At 39.9% G+C, this 17,532-nt stretch overlaps 1 protein-coding gene across 1 annotated transcript; it reads left to right on the top strand.

Moving 5' to 3' along the window:
• The first annotated feature begins 6,119 nt into the window (after positions 1 to 6,119).
• LOC130236810 (natural cytotoxicity triggering receptor 2-like) lies at positions 6,120 to 6,574 on the top strand. The gene is made up of 2 exons (XM_056467921.1): positions 6,120 to 6,195; positions 6,273 to 6,574. The coding sequence occupies exons 1-2, from the start codon at positions 6,177 to 6,179 to the stop codon at positions 6,572 to 6,574; spliced, it is 321 nt and encodes a 106-aa protein (XP_056323896.1). The 5' UTR covers positions 6,120 to 6,176.
• Positions 6,575 to 17,532: the final 10,958 nt, after the last annotated feature.

Here is a 17,532-nt window from a genome sequence, read left to right as displayed (position 1 = left end):
TCTTCATTAAACTCACCAGCTTGTAGCTTTTTCAATTCAATTCAATTGACCTTTATTTGTATAGCGCTTCTACAATGTAGATTGTGTCAAAGCAGCTTCACATAAAAGGTAACAGTAAATAGGAACAGTGTAGTTCAGTTTGTAGTGTTTAAGTTCAGTTCAGTTTAGCTCAGTTCAGTGTGGTTTAATAATCACTACTGAGAGTCCAAACACTGAAGAGCAAATCCATCGATGCGCAGCTCTACAGATCCTGAACCATGCAAGACAGTGGCGACAGCGGAGAGGGAAAAAAAACTTCACTAATTGGCGGAAGTGAAGAAAAGAAACTTTGAGAGAAACCAGACTCAGTTGGGCACGACTATTTTAATTTCTCCGCTGGCCAAACGTCTTGTGCAGAGCTGCAGTCTCAGTGGCGGAGGCTGGAAGCTGGCCTCAGCGAAGACTCGTCTGTCTCTGGAGCGTCACAGGAATCAGTCTCGTGTTCTCCACTCCTCCATGACCATCACAGTAGCTGCTCAGGATACGGCCTGGTCCAGGATTATGGAAACCTTGGGATCATCTCGTCGTTGGTCTTGGATCGAATCAGTGACTCTGCATAGTCTGAGGGCCTCGGGAAGAGTATCCCCAGGTGGAAATGGAGAATAAAGAAAATAATTAGCGTAGCTGATGTTCACAGTGTATATCAACAAGATGCATAACCTGTGTGGAAGCCCCCTAAGTGGTGCACTAAGTGTATGCTTTACTGAACAGATAGGTCTTTAATCTAGTTTTGAATTGGGAGAGTGTGTCTGAGCCTCGGACGTTATCAGGAAGGCTATTCCAGAGTTTAGGAGCTATAAATGAGAAGGCTCGACCTCCTTTACTCGACTTTGCTATTCTAGGTACTACCAGAAGCCCTGAGTTTTGAGACCTTAAAGAGCGAGTTGGATTGTAGTGAGACAGAAGATTGGTTAGATAAACAGGAGCTAGATTATTTAAAGCTTTATATGTAAGAAGCAATATTTTAAACTCAATACGAAACTTAACAGGCAGCCAGTGTAAGGAGGATAAAATTGGGGTGATGTGATCAAATTTTCTAGACCTGGTAAGAACTCTGGCAGCTGCATTTTGTACTAGCTGAAGTTTGTTAATAGAGGATGCTGGGCAGCCAGCAAACAGTGCATTACAGTAGTCCAGCCTAGAAGTCATAAAAGCATGGACTAGCTTTTCTGCATCTGAGATGGATAGCATACTTCGTAACTTAGCGATATTTCTCAGATGAAAGAAAGCAGTTTTTGTGACATGGGATATATGATTTTTAAAAGTTAAATTACTGTCTAATATGACACCCAGATCTTTTATAGTAGAGCTAACGCTAACTTTGTATCCCTCTAGTTGTAGGTCGGTTTGTTAGTTCTGCTGTGTACAGGATTTAGGCCCAATAAGTAATAATTCTGTTTTGTCAGAGTTTAAGAGAAGATAATTGTTGGTCATCCAGTCTTTAACATCTTTAATACACTCAGTTAGCTTGGACAGTTTAGACGTCTCGTCAGGTTTAGTTGAAATATATAATTGAGTATCATCTGCATAGCAGTGAAAGCTGATCCCATGTCTTCTAATAATGTCTCCCAGGGGTAGCATGTATATTGTTAACAGCAAAGGGCCTAAAACTGATCCTTGAGGCACCCCGTATTTTACTGGGCTGATTTGTGAAGGCTGTCCATTAATATTCACAAACTGGTAACGGTCAGCTAAGTATGACTTAAACCATTGTAGGGCCTGTCCCTGGACACCTGTAGACTTTAAGCGATTAATGAGGATACCATGGTCAATGGTGTCAAATGCAGCACTAAGATCAAGTAAAACTAATAGCGAATAGCTATAGCTAATAGCTAATAGAGATGCACCCTTGGTCAGCAGCTAAGAGTAAATCGTTGGTTATTTTCACTAATGCAGTTTCTGTACTGTGATGAGCTCTGAAACCTGACTGAAACACTTCAAAAACATTGTTGGTCTGCAGAAGGGAGCATAATTGAGCAGAAACAACTTTTTCTAGTATTTTAGATATAAATGGAAGGTTTGAAATAGGCCTATAATTAGCTAAGTTGCTGGGGTCCAGCTGTGGTTTCTTAATAATAGGTTTAATAACAGCTAGCTTGTAAGGATTTGGAACGTGGCCTAAAGATAAAGAAGAGTTGATAATGTTAAGAAGAGGTTCTCCTATAACAGGTAGCAATTCTTTCAATAACTTTGTCGGAATTGGGTCCAATATACACGTAGCTGATTTAGAGCTATTTATAATTTTGTCTAGCTCTTCCTGTTCTATGATTTTAAAGCACTGTAGGTTATTTAGATTCAGAGACGTGTTTACTGGATCTGAAGTATAAGGTGGTGCAGAAAGTTTAATATCTCCTATTTTCTGTCTAAAGCCTTCTATTTTATCACTGAATAAATTCATGAAGTCATCACTACTAATTTGCGGTGGAACGTTTTGTTCCAAAGATGACCGATTATTTGTTAATTTAGCGATGGTGTTAAATAAGAATCTAGGATTGTTATGATTATTTTCTATCAGTTGGCGGAGGTGCTCAGCCCTGGCAGATTTTAAAGCCCTCCTATAGCTGGACATACTGTCTTTGTATGCAATTCTAAAAACTTCTAAATTAGTTTTTTCCATTTACGTTTCAGGGCACGGGTTGCTGTTTTGAGAGCGCGGGTATGACTATTATACCACGGTGTAGATTTATTCTCTCTAGCCTTTTTTAGTTTGATGGGTGCCACAGTATTTAGAGTGCTAGTAAAGATGGCATCCATACTGCTGGTTACTACATCAAGGTAATTTGCGTTTGCATTTCGAAGTAGAGAAAGATCAGGTAAGTTATTTATAAATTCATCTTTAGTGGATGGAACAATAGTTCTACTAGGGCGATATATCGGAGCGGATCTGCTAATTTCAGGTAAACACAGCTTATATAGTAAGAGGTAGTGGTCTGTAATATCATCACTTTGTGGTATAATGTCTACATCAATGACCTCAATTCCTGTTGCATTGTCAGATAGTTTTACATTTTGACCTGTAGAGGGCAGACTAATGGTTTTGTGTATGCTTAAAAAGCAGTGAAGAAGAATACCTTGTGTGTGTGTTTGCCAGCCACCTGTGATGTAATCAAAACATTGTTTGGTACCAAACCTTCAAGTAAATGCTGAAGCAAAATTGACTCTTGTCTCTGTAAGTTATTACAATTCCATAAGACAAAATTAGATCTAATGTGTGCGTTAAGCGATGGGTTGGACCAACAACGTTTTGCTTTATCCCTAGTGAATGTAATAAATCCATAAACGTGAGCCCTAATGTGTCGTTAGCGTCATCTATGTGGATGTTAAAGTCTCCTACAATTAGTATTTTATCAGTTTTAACTAGTAAGTCAGAGATAAAATCAGAAAACTCTTTTAGAAAAATTGACATAGGGTCCTGGGGGTCTATATATGGTGATTAGAGCGAGAGATAACATAGGTTTTTGCATAGAGTTTGGAAGGACAACATTAAACGCTAATACTTCAAAGGAGCTAAACATAAGTCCGTTTCTCTGATTAACATTAAGAATATCACTAAAGATTGACGCGACTCCACCACCACGACCAGTTTGACGAGCCTCATGTTTATATTAGAATCCTGGAGGAGTTGCCTCATTTAAACTAATATAGTCATTTTGTTTCAGCCAGGTTTCAGTGAGACAGAGTGCATTAAGATTGTTATCTGTTATTATTTCATTTATGAGAAGTGCTTTAGGTGCTAGTGACCTGATGTTTAGGACTCTGTATGGCTAAATTGTGAGTTTTGTGAATTTTTACTTACTAGTCAGATAGAGCGAAGTATTCTGGAGATGTTGTCCGACAGGAGTTCAGCTCCAGCTCGACTGGGGTGCAGCCCGTCAGCGCGGAAAAGCCTAGGACGCTCCCAGAAAAGATTCCAGTTATTGGCAAAGAGCAATTTCTGTTCTTCACACCATGTTAATAGCCATTCATTCAGAGCAAAAGTCTACTGAACCTTTCATTTCCTCGGCGGTGGGTAGGAAGCGGTCCAGAAACGATGATCTGCGTGGCGGGCGAGGTGCGTCGAACCGTCTGGATCAGGCTCCTGAAGTCCTTCTTCAGGATCTCCGTCTGCCGAAGCCCGGTGTAGTTCGTCCCCACGTGGAGGACGACGGCACCGAGGCTCTCGGCAGCGCTCAGGATAGTAGGTATCTGTGCAGAAATATTCTTAACTCGGGCACCAGGGAAGCAGAAAGTGCCTACTTTGTTACCTTTGGAGGAAGCGGAGCGGTCGTGGTGCACGATGGAGTCACCGATGATGGCCACATCGCGACCCGTCTTGCGGAGAGGGGCGAAGCAGTTCTCCGTGGGGATCTTGAAGACCGGAGGAGGAGACGTTCTGTGAACGACGCCTGGGCAAACCGCGTCCTAGGTGCGCTGGGCCTGGACAGAGAAACACGCGGGGTGGAGGAAGACGGAGTATCGTGATTGTATTGTACACTTACCTCAGACGAGCGAGTACCGGTTACGAGCAAAGCCCGTTGTTCCCGGAGCTGCACTCGCTTCGTCTCGAGGGAGCGAATCTGGGACTCCACTGCTTCCAGCTCCAGCTCCAGCGCCTCCATCAATGCTTCTCCTGCACTCAAGGACAGACACGCAAGCGACATTGTACAAGGTGAAGAGCAAAGCCAGTAAGTGAGAAAATAAGTGAATGAAAGAGGCAGCGGTGCTAGCAGGCAGACAGAACGTTTGAAAGTAGATTTGTTTGTATAAGTGTGTTAAGGGATTGTTCACCCTAAGTAGGAGAGATAAATATTTAGCGAATGTGGAGGTATTTTATGATACAATGTAAATTGCGAGTCTAAACTCTAAACATACGCAGCTAGGCTACCGTACAGCGACAGTGACGTCACTCGAGCATGCGCATCCGAATCACTGAGAATCGCTTTTTCAACACTCAAACCTCGAGTAGCTTGTTGAGCTGTGTTTTATTAACCAAAACATAATTCTCCAGGACTGAACTTGCTTATCCCCACAGTTATGTAAACTCAAATCAAATCTGTTTTTAAAGCTAAAATCTGCGTGATAATAAACATCAGTGGATCTGAATTGATGATGTTTGTGATTGACAGCTAAAGTGGGCGTGTCTACAGTGATTGGCTCCTCAGGAGCTGCTCTGATGATCAAGTGTAAATATCCTCAACACAAAACCAAGACAAAATACATCTGTAAAGAATCATCAGCTGGATGTTCAGGAGATCAGGAGGAATGGATGAAGAATGGAGATGTTTCTGTAGATGACGACACCAGAGCAGGAGTCTTGATGGTGTTTTTTAGAGAGCTGAAAGCTGCAGATGCAGGAACATACAGGTGTGGAGTGAAGGACTCTGAATATACTGAGAGATTCACTCAACTTCAGCTCGACATCACACACGGTGAGGAAACTACAGATACTTTAACTTGAGTAAATAAATTATCTCTTCTGACTTTTTATTGTCTTTATCTATAGATGCAAAATATCCAAAAGTCATGACTGAATCTGTTCATCTTGGTGGAGAAGTGAACATCAGCTGTCAAATGCCAAAAAAACTGAAAGTATATTTCGGCAAAGAGGAGGACCATAAGACTTGCCAGACAACAAGAGCATCTGTGAAAAATAAAGAGAGAGTTTTTACAGTGAGCATCAGTAATGTGAGTGTCAGAGATGCTGGAGTTTACTGGTGTGGAGCAGAAACCAGAGACACAAATCTGACCTTCATCTCCCTGACCACTAAAATCCAGCTCAGCGTCATCAGTGAGTCTATTCAGATGATTCTGGAGTAAATACAGTCTGTTCACCATCATCTGTGTGTTAAATGTGTGTGTGTTTGTGTGCAGTGTCTCCAGTAGTGAGACGTGAAGGAGAATCTGCTCAGATCTTCTGCCCTTATGATTCAATCTATCAATCAAAGTCAAAGTCTCTCTGTAAGGGGAAGTGCTCCACTAGAGACACACATCCTCTGGATGAGACTGTGAGGGAAGAGAAAGAGAGACTGACTCTGCATGAAGACGTCACAGCAAATGTCTTCACTGGGACCATCACTGGACTGACAGCAGAGGATGCTGGGAAATACTGGTGCGCATTGACATTAGACAGAGAGCTGAATTATCTTTACACTCATCTGATGGTCATCATCAAGCAGGGTGAGGAAGCTTCACACATCTGAATGTGGAAAACTAGGCCTGTCCACTGATGTTCTTGTGTTTCTGATCATTTCCAGAGCTGAGCTTGACTAAGTATGAAGGAGACGACGTGTCCATCCAGTGCAGACATCATGATGGAGATCAGAAAAGCTTCTGCAAAGCACATGAAGCCTCCACGTGTGTGAAGGATGGAGATTCATTGGAGACCATCAGAGATGCTCGATTCTCTATCAGTGATGAAGCGTCTGCTGGAGTCTTTACTGTCAACATCACTGATCTGAGAGCAGACGACTCTGGAGTTTACTGGTGTGGAGCTCATGCTGTCACTAAAGTCAACCTCAGGGTAAAAAAGGGTAAGATAAGAGCACACTACATCTAATCTAATTTGACTTTTGTTGAGTATAATAAACAAAGTATAGCCTCTGCTGTCCAGTAACATCCCCATTTGAGGTCAACATCTCCCCACCCCCACTGTAATCAGTGATGGTGAAGAAATGTTTTGCAATACAGTGGCACCGTATCTCACCAGACTACTCCCATACCCAAGTTTCCCATTCTGACTCAATATCTCCAGCCTTGTTAAAATCCCCCTGACACATGGTTCAGCAAGACAGCCACAATATGTTTGAACCTGTCCGGCTTCCTCTTCTACCAGCACCAGGTGTTGATCAGTTGATAGATCTGCTCCTATCTTCAATGGAGTGTCCAAGACTCACTGCTGGAGATCAGATGAAATGGCAACTGGGTGAAAGCTGGGCACTCTGTGCTACTTTATGGTCCAAATGCACAAACTAAACTAAACTGGTAGAGCTGGGGAACTAAGCGAGCTCAAACTCTCACTATAGGCATGTCCAAAGTTTATGTAGTCATGGCTTTGGTCTTTGACCACCACCCAATACACACTGCACCAGCCCACTGTGGCTCATAGGGAAAGACCTGGCCACCAGGGCAGATTCCCATTTTCTAAACTACTGTTAGTCTGGGCTGTCACCTAGGACCTTGATCTCTTGGGAGACCCAACCAGCAGCATTTGGCCCCCAACAACATAGCTACAATAAGATGGCAGTTTGTGGAGAATAAACCAAAACATTTGCTGAACAGATAATAAATTACACTCATTTACTGCTGAAAAATAGAGAGTTTAAAAGTATAGTTTATTTACAAGTATTTTCAGTTCAATTTATTTTAGGTTCTATATATTTCTGCTTGCTTTAGTTGTTGCTGTTTGTTAGTTGATGTTGTTTTTTCAGATTTCTCTCTGATCATCATCATCATTAGTGTGTGTGTGATTGTGCTGCTGATCTGTGGATTCACTCTGACTGTCTGTAAATCAAGACACAAGAGAACAGGTTTGATCATTTGTGTCATGAAGTATTTTAATTACATTTATTTGTGTTTGAGTCTGTAAACTGCTCCAGTAACTCTCTCTTTATCAGATGCTGTGTTTGTCAGAGTTTGTCTTTTTCTCTCTGATTAATTCATTGTGTTTTGTTTAATTAGCAAAAAGCTCCACATCAAATATAGTGAAAAACACAACGGTGAGTTACAGTGTGTGTCTACATTTATTACATATAAATGTCCAAAAACTCTCATTATGTCCTCAAAATTATCATAAATACTTCAACAAGAATAATTTCATGACTAATTAAACTATATGTAAGAATCACCTCCTGCCTCAAACACTCATCAATTGTAGTTTGTAATGTTTCTCCATGTTTCTCCAATGTTTTTCCATCACACCACTAATGAGTAATGCTTTATTTGTATTTATGCTGTGCAAATCACTGTTGTTAATATAATTTGATGTGCACATAGACCGAGAGAGAGAGAGAGAGAGAGAGAGTGTGTGTGTGTGTGTGTGTTTCTGTCTGATTTCTCAGCTCATTTTCTCCTGATTTCCACATGTTCAGTCATCAGACAGCAGACGTGATCCTGGATCAGCAGAAATGATCAGTCCTGATGAAGGATCTTCTGATGGGCTTCTGTACACATCCGTCACTTTCCACAAGCATCAAGAGTCTCTCAGTGAAGCTGCAGTCGCCTTCAGGACAAGTCAGGTTTACTCTGATTACACCACAGTCGTTTTACCACAGTAAACTAGACTAACTCACCCATCAGACTAGACTAACTCACTCATCAGACTAGACTAACTAATTCATTAGACTAGACTAACTCATTCATCAGACTAGACTAACTAATTCATTAGACTAGACTAACTCATTCATCAGACTAGACTAGCTCACTCTTACCTACCCAGTATATATTTACTATACACTCATGCTCACAGTTTAATTATGAAAAGTGAGCACCTTAATCTGTTCCTCTTTTTCTTTAATCAGGCTCATTCAGATCAGTTCAGAGTTGACCCATGAGACACTGTTTAGTTTCCACCGATGATGTTCTTTCACTTGTTTAAAATGGCTGCCGTGTAAATGCTTGTTTGTGATCTCGCTTTGTCTCAGGGTGTGATGAAAACAGGAAGCAAAGCATTGAGAGAATCTTAAAATAGCCTGTAAAGTTTCCACTTCAAGCACAAAGACCCGTTTAGCTATAATGAGGTCTCTGTAATCTTATCACAGGTAGGTTTAGAATGTTTAGAATGTCTCAAGTTTTAGAACCTGACGCTGTATTCTGCAGTTTCCATGGCAACACATCAGTTTTGTTCAGTTAAGAAGGGTGGCAGATTTCAATTGATGTTTTAGAAGTTATGTTCTAATTCCTGAACATTCTAAATCCCCCATGTGGAAGCGCACTGCTCGAAGGGTTAACAGCAGCTCTTCAACAGCCTCTGTTAAAGCTGTAAAAATGATCTCCCTGAATACTGATCTACATACTTTACTTGCTGTAGAGTTTTTTTACTTGTGTGTTGTTCATTCTTGCATTGTCGGTCGTTTTTGTAAAAATAATGGTTATTTATTGCCATTGATGGTTCCATGAAGAACATTTTACATCAGTTAGGGTTTTATAAGTGGTGAAAGTATCTTTAGATGATTAAAATGATCTTTTCAATAAGAAATTCTAAAAAAATAAAATAAAATCTAAATATTCACATATGAACTGTCAATGATTCAGTCAGAACAGTAATAAAACTGGATTTTTAATGATTATGATCATGTTGAGTGTGTTATTTGTTGTTATTGTGATCTGCAGACTCTCGTTCTGTTGGTGTTTTAATGCTTGTGAAATGAAAAGGTTGTTTTTTCCGACCAGCTCAAAGCCACAGAAGCAGGTGAAGGTTCAGGCTCTCGGTTTAGTTTGACTGAACATTACAGAGACTCTCAGACACTGAAGATTAAAAGAAGACAAAGAGCTGCAAATGCTGTAGCTCATCTTCAATTCTTAAATTCTAAATATCATTGACTATTTTTAATTCAGCCAATGAATATAAAAGTCAGTGGTGTCCATTTTGCTTTTCTGAGTTCAAGATAGATGCGAACATAATCTGCCTGATATTCTGGACAGAGATATGGCAGTATTGTTGAGTGTGAAATGTTTGTACAGGGGTTTAAATGTTCACAAGCGTATTTTAGCACAAAAGTTTAATTTTTACAGCATGAAAGATGTAAATTGTGTAATTTCAGAAGAAAATACCTTTGTTTTTCAAGAATAAAGAGACTTTCTGAAACTGTAAGTGCTTTTAAGTGGTGTGTGTTTGCAGGACTGTTTATTTCTGTCAGTATGTGTGTGTTGGTCAAACCACAACCATACAGTACAGTCATCTGCAGGTGTAATATTAAAAAAATGATGGTCACAAACTTTCCACTATATAAAATAATTCTGTTCATTTTATATATATATATACATACACATGTCGTCACCTGGGAATTATAAGGTTCTGAATGATTTTGAGATATTGAGCTTCAAAGTTTGGATGTGTGTAACATTTTTTTATTATTATTAAAAGGCTTAAAATGCAAACAATTTATAAAAAAACATCCCAGCTCTATATATCAAAGTCAAGTCAAAGTCAGCTTTATTGTCAATTCAGCCACATGTACAAGACATATAGAGAATCGAAATTGCGTTACTCTCAGACCCAAGGTGCTTAACATTAATATTAAAAATATATATAAAAAATAGTGGAGTTTAAGAAAAAGAAAATTTACAGTATATACATTGCACATAATGTGGTCTAAAAAATATACATACTGTAGGTAATAAAATTGTAAACAATACAGTATCAGTGATACAATATCCCAGCTCTTCTACAGAAAGTTCTACAGAAAGTTGAACAGTACCAAAATTAATTTAAGATTCTTTATTTTAGAGGGAAGTGCAGATTATTGGGTTAGGGTTACGTAGGTAAGTCAATATAACTGCAAACAAACACATCTGCACTATAAAGTAAGCAAGTTTTTGCTTGTTTTTAAATGTTAAAACTCTTCTGAACATTCAAATATGCGAGAGCCAATGAGGTGTAAGCAGAGTTTTGACCCCTCCCATTTCCTTTTAGACCTCTGAATGACAGGACAGAAAGAAAGAGGACGGTTTTTCTGTGATGAATTACGTTTTGATCTGTTTCTAACACTGAAATATTTTGTCTTTTGTCTTTGTCTGAAATGTTTTTGACTTCCTGTTACACATAACGAAGCGTATCAGTGATTACTAATTGTTCAGAGGATCATGAATCTCACTCATTTTTATCAAAGCAATGCTGATAAATCAATAAACTATGAATTGATTCTAAATTGATAAATCAATAAATTCTTCAATAAATTATTACATTACTTTTAAAATATAAAACATATTACTCTGGGATATCAAATTAAAATAAAAATTCTAAAACAAATGTAAGCACTGCACACAACTTGTGGTCACATCTTAATAGTATTTGTAAATATTATAATTAATCATTTCCATGTGGAGGTTTTTTTTTTGTTTGGAATAGCTCATTTAAATGGAGACAACAAAACATTATAGAGATCCTCTGAAATTATTCCCTGAGAGCATCAACTATTGATGTTTATTAATGATTAAATTTATCTTCTGCCTCCATCTAGTGGTGAATATGTGTCTGTTCATTATCCTGCTTTTACTGAGCTGATGTCTGTGTAGATTACTGCAGCGTGTCTGAACTGATTATTCTAGATGTCTTCATTATATACCAATATATATATCTGGACTTGTGGACTAGAATTTCTTCTGATGAGCTGAATCAGGTTTGTTTTATTATGAAGAGATGGAAAATGTGTATTATTGATGCATCTTCATGACAAAGTTGGGAAATACTAAAGTATCAGATGATTTCTAGTATTATTTGCAGTAGCGCCTTACTATATAACACCATGTGCACTCTAGAGGACTTCAGTGATCTATCACCATCTAGTGGAGGATTTAAATACTGCAGATCTGATTTACTTACAGAGAATACTCCAGCTTTGTCCAGCAGGTGTCCACTGATGTTCAGTAAAGCTGCTCATTACTGATAAAGAGCTGAAGAATGAGGAAGTGATTAAAGCAGACTGATGTAGAGACAGAGAGATCCACACACACACACACACACATCATTCAGCATCAACAACACACTCAACTCAAGTCACAATGAAGATCCTCATCATCATCTTCGTCTTCACTTTACAGCTGATCTCAGGTCAGATATTTTCTCTTTCAGTCACTGCTGTAATGATGCTGTTTTCTGATTATCAATCTGATCCACAGCTGAGGTGGGATATATTGATGTCACCGGTTACTCTGGACGGAGCCTTCTTGTTAGTTCACGGAAGCCTTGGGATGAAAATTATGCTAAATTCATGAGAAAACTACCAGGTAGAACAATAATAAACAACAGGCAACATCGTCAGTGGATTAATAAAGGACGATTCACGTTATTGAGCTATTATGGACACCTCATGATCTACATTAAAGAACTGATCACAGAAGATGCTGGAACATACAGGATTACAGTAGCAGACCAGTGGTCCATCGACATGACTTTAACAGTGAACAAAGGTCAGTTGTGTTAGTTGTTTTAATTAGAGTAACTGATCATTAAAAAGCTTTTATGTTTAAAAACATATATATATCTTATTTATGTAAATGACAGATTCCTGTTGTGAAGTTTCCACAAGAGTGACGATGAACAGTGGAGAAACGGCCAGCTTCAGCTGTCAATATTCACACAGTCAGATTGATAATTCCAAGATCATAATCAGAGAAGTAAAAAACTCAGTTGAGGTGATTTACAACAGATGGAAACAGAAAGACAGATTCAGAGTTTCTGATGACGGAGAGAGAAAGCTCTTGAGTGTGAGCATTACTGCAGTGACAGCAGATGATGGAGGAGTTTATTTATGTGGAGTTTGGGTCAATGGCTTCTCCTACGGTTATTACATTGGTGATACTGTACATCTGCAGATTATTAGTAAGTAAGACAGGGGTAAGCAAGTTTGGTCTTGGAGATCCACAGTCTTGCAGAGATTTGATCCGGTCTTCATTAAACTCACCAGCTTGTAGCTTTTTCAATTCAATTCAATTCACCTTTATTTGTATAGCGCTTATACAATGTAGATTGTGTCAAAGCAGCTTCACATAAAAGGTCACAGTAAATAGGAACAGTGTAGTTCAGTTTGTAGTGTTTAAGTTCAGTTCAGTTGAGCTCAGTTCAGTGTGGTTTAATAATCACTACTGAGAGTCCAAACACTGAAGAGCAAATCCATCGATGCGCAGCTCTACAGATCCCGAACCATGCAAGCCAGTGGCGACAGCGGAGAGGGAAAAAAACTTCACTAATTGGCGGAAGTGAAGAAAAGAAACTTTGAGAGAAACCAGACTCAGTTGGGCACGACTATTTTAATTTCTCCGCTGGCCAAACGTCTTGTGCAGAGCTGCAGTCTCAGTGGCGGAGGCTGGAAGCTGGCCTCAGCGAAGACTCGTCTGTCTCTGGAGCGTCACAGGAATCAGTCTCGTGTTCTCCACTCCTCCATGACCATCACAGTAGCTGCTCAGGATACGGCCTGGTCCAGGATTATGGAAACCTTGGGATCATCTCGTCGTTGGTCTTGGATCGAATCAGTGACTCTGCATAGTCTGAGGGCCTCGGGAAGAGTATCCCCAGGTGGAAATGGAGAATAAAGAAAATAATTAGCGTAGCTGATGTTCACAGTGTATATCAACAAGATGCATAACCTGTGTGGAAGCCCCCTAAGTGGTGCACTAAGTGTATGCTTTACTGAACAGATAGGTCTTTAATCTAGTTTTGAATTGGGAGAGTGTGTCTGAGCCTCGGATGTTATCAGGAAGGCTATTCCAGAGTTTAGGAGCTATAAATGAGAAGGCTCGACCTCCTTTACTCGACTTTGCTATTCTAGGTACTACCAGAAGCCCTGAGTTTTGAGACCTTAAAGAGCGAGCTGGATTGTAGCGAGACAGAAGATTGGTTAGATAAACAGGAGCTAGATTATTTAAAGCTTTATATGTAAGAAGCAATATTTTAAATTCAATACGAAACTTTACAGGCAGCCAGTGTAAGGAGGATAAAATTGGGGTGATGTGATCAAATTTTCTAGACCTGGTAAGAACTCTGGCAGCTGCATTTTGTACTAATTGAAGTTTGTTAATAGAGGATGCTGGGCAGCCAGCAAACAGTGCATTACAGTAATCCAGCCTAGAAGTCATAAAAGCATGGACTAGCTTTTCTGCATCTGAGATGGATAGCATACTTCTTAACTTAGCAATATTTCTCAGATGAAAGAAAGCAGTTTTTGTGACATGGGATTTATGATTTTTAAAAGTTAAATTGCTGTCTAATATGACACCCAGATCTTTTATAGTAGAGCTAACGCTAACTTTGTATCCCTCTAATTGTAGGTGGAGTTGTGAGATCTGCTGTGTACAGGATTTTGGCCCAATAAGTAATAATTCTGTTTTGTCTGAGTTTAAGAGAAGATAATTGTTGGTCATCCAGTCTTTAACATCTTTAATACACTCAGTTAGCTTAGACAGTTTAGACGTCTCGTCAGGTTTAGTTGAAATATATAATTGAGTATCATCTGCATAGCAGTGAAAGCTGATCCCATGTCTTCTAATAATGTCTCCCAGGGGTAGCATGTATATTGTAAACAGCAAAGGGCCTAAAACTGATCCTTGAGGCACCCCGTATTTTACTGGGCTGATTTGTGAAGGCTGTCCATTAATATTCACAAACTGGTAATGGTCAGATAAGGATGACTTAAACCATTGTAGGGCCTGTCCCTGGACACCTGTAGACTTTAAGCGATTAATGAGGATACCATGGTCAATGGTGTCAAATGCAGCACTAAGATCAAGTAAAACTAATAGCGAGATGCACCCTTGGTCAGCAGCTAAGAGTAAATCGTTGGTTATTTTCACTAATGCAGTTTCTGTACTGTGATGAGCTCTGAAACCTGACTGAAACACTTCAAAAACATTGTTCGTCTGCAGAAGGGAGCATAACTGAGCAGAAACAACTTTTTTTTAGCATTTTAGAAATAAATGGAAGATTTGAAAGTTTGGACATTGGACGTTGCTGGGTTCCAGTTGTGGTTTCTTAATAATAGGTTTAATAACAGCTAACTTGTAAGGATTTGGAACATGGCCTAAAGATAAAGAAGAGTTGATAACGTTAAGAAGAGGTTCTCCTATAACAGGTAGCAATTCTTTCAGTAACTTTATTGGAATTGGGTCCAACAGATATGTAGCTGGTTTAGAGCTATTTATAATTTTGTCTAGCTCTTCCTGTTCTATGATTTTGAAGCACTGTAGGTTATTTAGATTCAGAGACGTGTTTACTGGATCTGAAGTATAAGGCGGTGCAGAAAGTTTAATATCTCCTATTTTCTGTCTAAAGCCTTCTATTTTATCACTGAATAAATTCATGAAGTCATCACTACTAATTTGCGGTGGAACGTTTTGTTCCAAAGATGACCGATTATTTGTTAATTTAGCGATGGTGTTAAATAAGAATCTAGGATTGTTATGATTATTTTCTATCAGTTTGCGGAGGTGCTCAGCCCTGGCAGATTTTAAAGCCCTCCTATAGCTGGACATACTGTCTTTGTATGCAATTCTAAAAACTTCTAAATTAGTTTTTTCCATTTACGTTTCAGGGAACGGGTTGCTGTTTTGAGAGCGCGGGTATGACTATTATACCACGGTGTAGTTTTATTCTCTCTAGCCTTTTTTAGTTTGATGGGTGCCACAGTATTTAGAGTGCTAGTAAAGATGGCATCCATACTGCTGGTTACTACATCAAGGTCATTTGCGTTTGCGGGTGCATTTCGAAGTAGAGAAAGATCAGGTAAGTTATTTATAAATTCATCTTTAGTGGATGGAACAATAGTTCTACTAGGGCGATATATCGGAGCGGATCTGCTAATTTCAGGTAAACACAGCTTATATAGTAAGAGGTAGTGGTCTGTAATATCATCACTTTGTGGTATAATGTCTACATCAATGACCTCAATTCCTGTTGCATTGTCAGATGGTTTTACATGTTGACCTGTAGAGGGCAGACTAATGGTTTTGTGTATGCTTAAAAAGCAGTGAAGAAGAATACCTTGTGTGTGTGTTTGCCAGCCACCTGTGATGTAATCAAAACATTGTTTGGTGCCAAACCTTCAAGTAAATGCTGAAGCAAAATTGACTCTTGTCTCTGTAAGTTATTACAATTTCATAAGACAAAATTAGATCTAATGTGTGCTTTAAGCGATGGGTTGGACCAACAACGTTTTGCTTTATCCCTAGTGAATGTAATAAGTCCATAAACGCGAGCCCTAATGTGTCGTTAGCGTCATCTATGTGGATGTTAAAGTCTCCTACAGTTAGTATTTTATCAGTTTTAACTAGTAAGTCAGAGATAAAATCAGAAAAATTGACATAGGGTCCTGGGGGTCTATATATGGTGATTAGAGCGAGAGATAACATAGGTTTTTGCATAGAGTTTGGAAGGACAACATTAAACGCTAATACTTCAAAGGAGCTAAATATAAGTCCGTTTCTCTGATTAACATTAAGAATATCACTAAAGATTGACGCGACTCCACCACCACGACCAGTTTGACGAGCCTCATGTTTATATAAGAATCCTGGAGGAGTTGCTTCATTTAAACTAATATAGTCATTTTGTTTCAGCCAGGTTTCAGTGAGACAGAGTGCATTAAGATTGTTATCTGTTATTATTTCATTTATGATAAGTGCTTTAGGTGCTAGTGACCTGATGTTTAGGAGACCAAGCTTCATGAAATTTGTATTTTCACTTTTTGGTGTTTTTTCTGGTTTAATTCTTAATAGATTATTTCTGGAGCACACAGTACGTTTGTTTCTTGATCTAATAATACGAGGAACAGACACAGTCTCTATGGGGTTAGCTAGGTATGCATTACTGTTATTTATGTGGGACGAATAGGACTCTGTATGGCTAAATTGTGAGTTTTGTGAATTTTGACTTACTAGTTAGATAGAGCGAAGTATTCTGGTGATGTTGTCCGACAGGAGTTCAGCTCCAGCTCGACTGGGGTGCAGCCTGTCAGCGCGGAAAAGCCTAGGACGCTCCCAGAAAAGATTCCAGTTATTGGCAAAGAGCAATTTCTGTTCTTCACACCATGTTAATAGCCATTCATTCAGAGCAAAAAGTCTACTGAACCTTTCATTTCCTCGGCAGTGGGTAGGAAGCGGTCCAGAAACGATGATCTGCGTGGCGGGCGAGGTGCGTCGAACTGTCTGGATCAGGCTCCTGAAGTCTTTCTTCAGGATCTCCGTCTGCCGAAGCCCGGTGTAGTTCGTCCCCAAGTGGAGGACGACGGCACCGAGGCTCTCGGCAGCGCTCAGGATAGTAGGTATCTGTGCAGAAATATTCTTAACTCGGGCACCAGGGAAGCAGAAAGTGCGTACTTTGTTACCTTTGGAGGAAGCGGAGCAGACGTGGTGCACGATGGAGTCACCGATGATGGCCACATCGCGACCCGTCTTGCGGAGAGGGGTGAAGCCGTTCTCCGTGGGGATCTCAAACACCGGAGGAGGAGACGTTCTGTGAACGACGCCTGGGCAAACCGCGTCCTAGGTGCACTGGGCCTGGACAGAGAAACACGCGGGGTGGAGGAAGACGGAGTATCGTGATTGTATTGTACACTTACCTCAGACGAGCGAGTACCGGTTACGAGCAAAGCCCGTTGTTCCCGGAGCTGCACTCGCTTCGTCTCGAGGGAGCGAATCTGGGACTCCACTGCTTCCAGCTCCAGCGCCTCCATCAATGCTTCTCCTGCACTCAAGGACAGACACGCAAGCGACATTGTACAAGGTGAAGAGCAAAGCCAGTAAGTGAGAAAATAAGTGAATAAAAGAGGCAGCGGTGCTAGCAGGCTAAATCTACAAGCAACAGGC

This window comes from Danio aesculapii, chromosome 1, assembly GCF_903798145.1.
Source record: "Danio aesculapii chromosome 1, fDanAes4.1, whole genome shotgun sequence".
Classification (NCBI taxonomy): Eukaryota; Metazoa; Chordata; class Actinopteri; order Cypriniformes; family Danionidae; genus Danio; species Danio aesculapii.
Note: the sequence above shows the minus strand (reverse complement) of the source record. Positions and strands in the feature narration are given on the sequence as shown.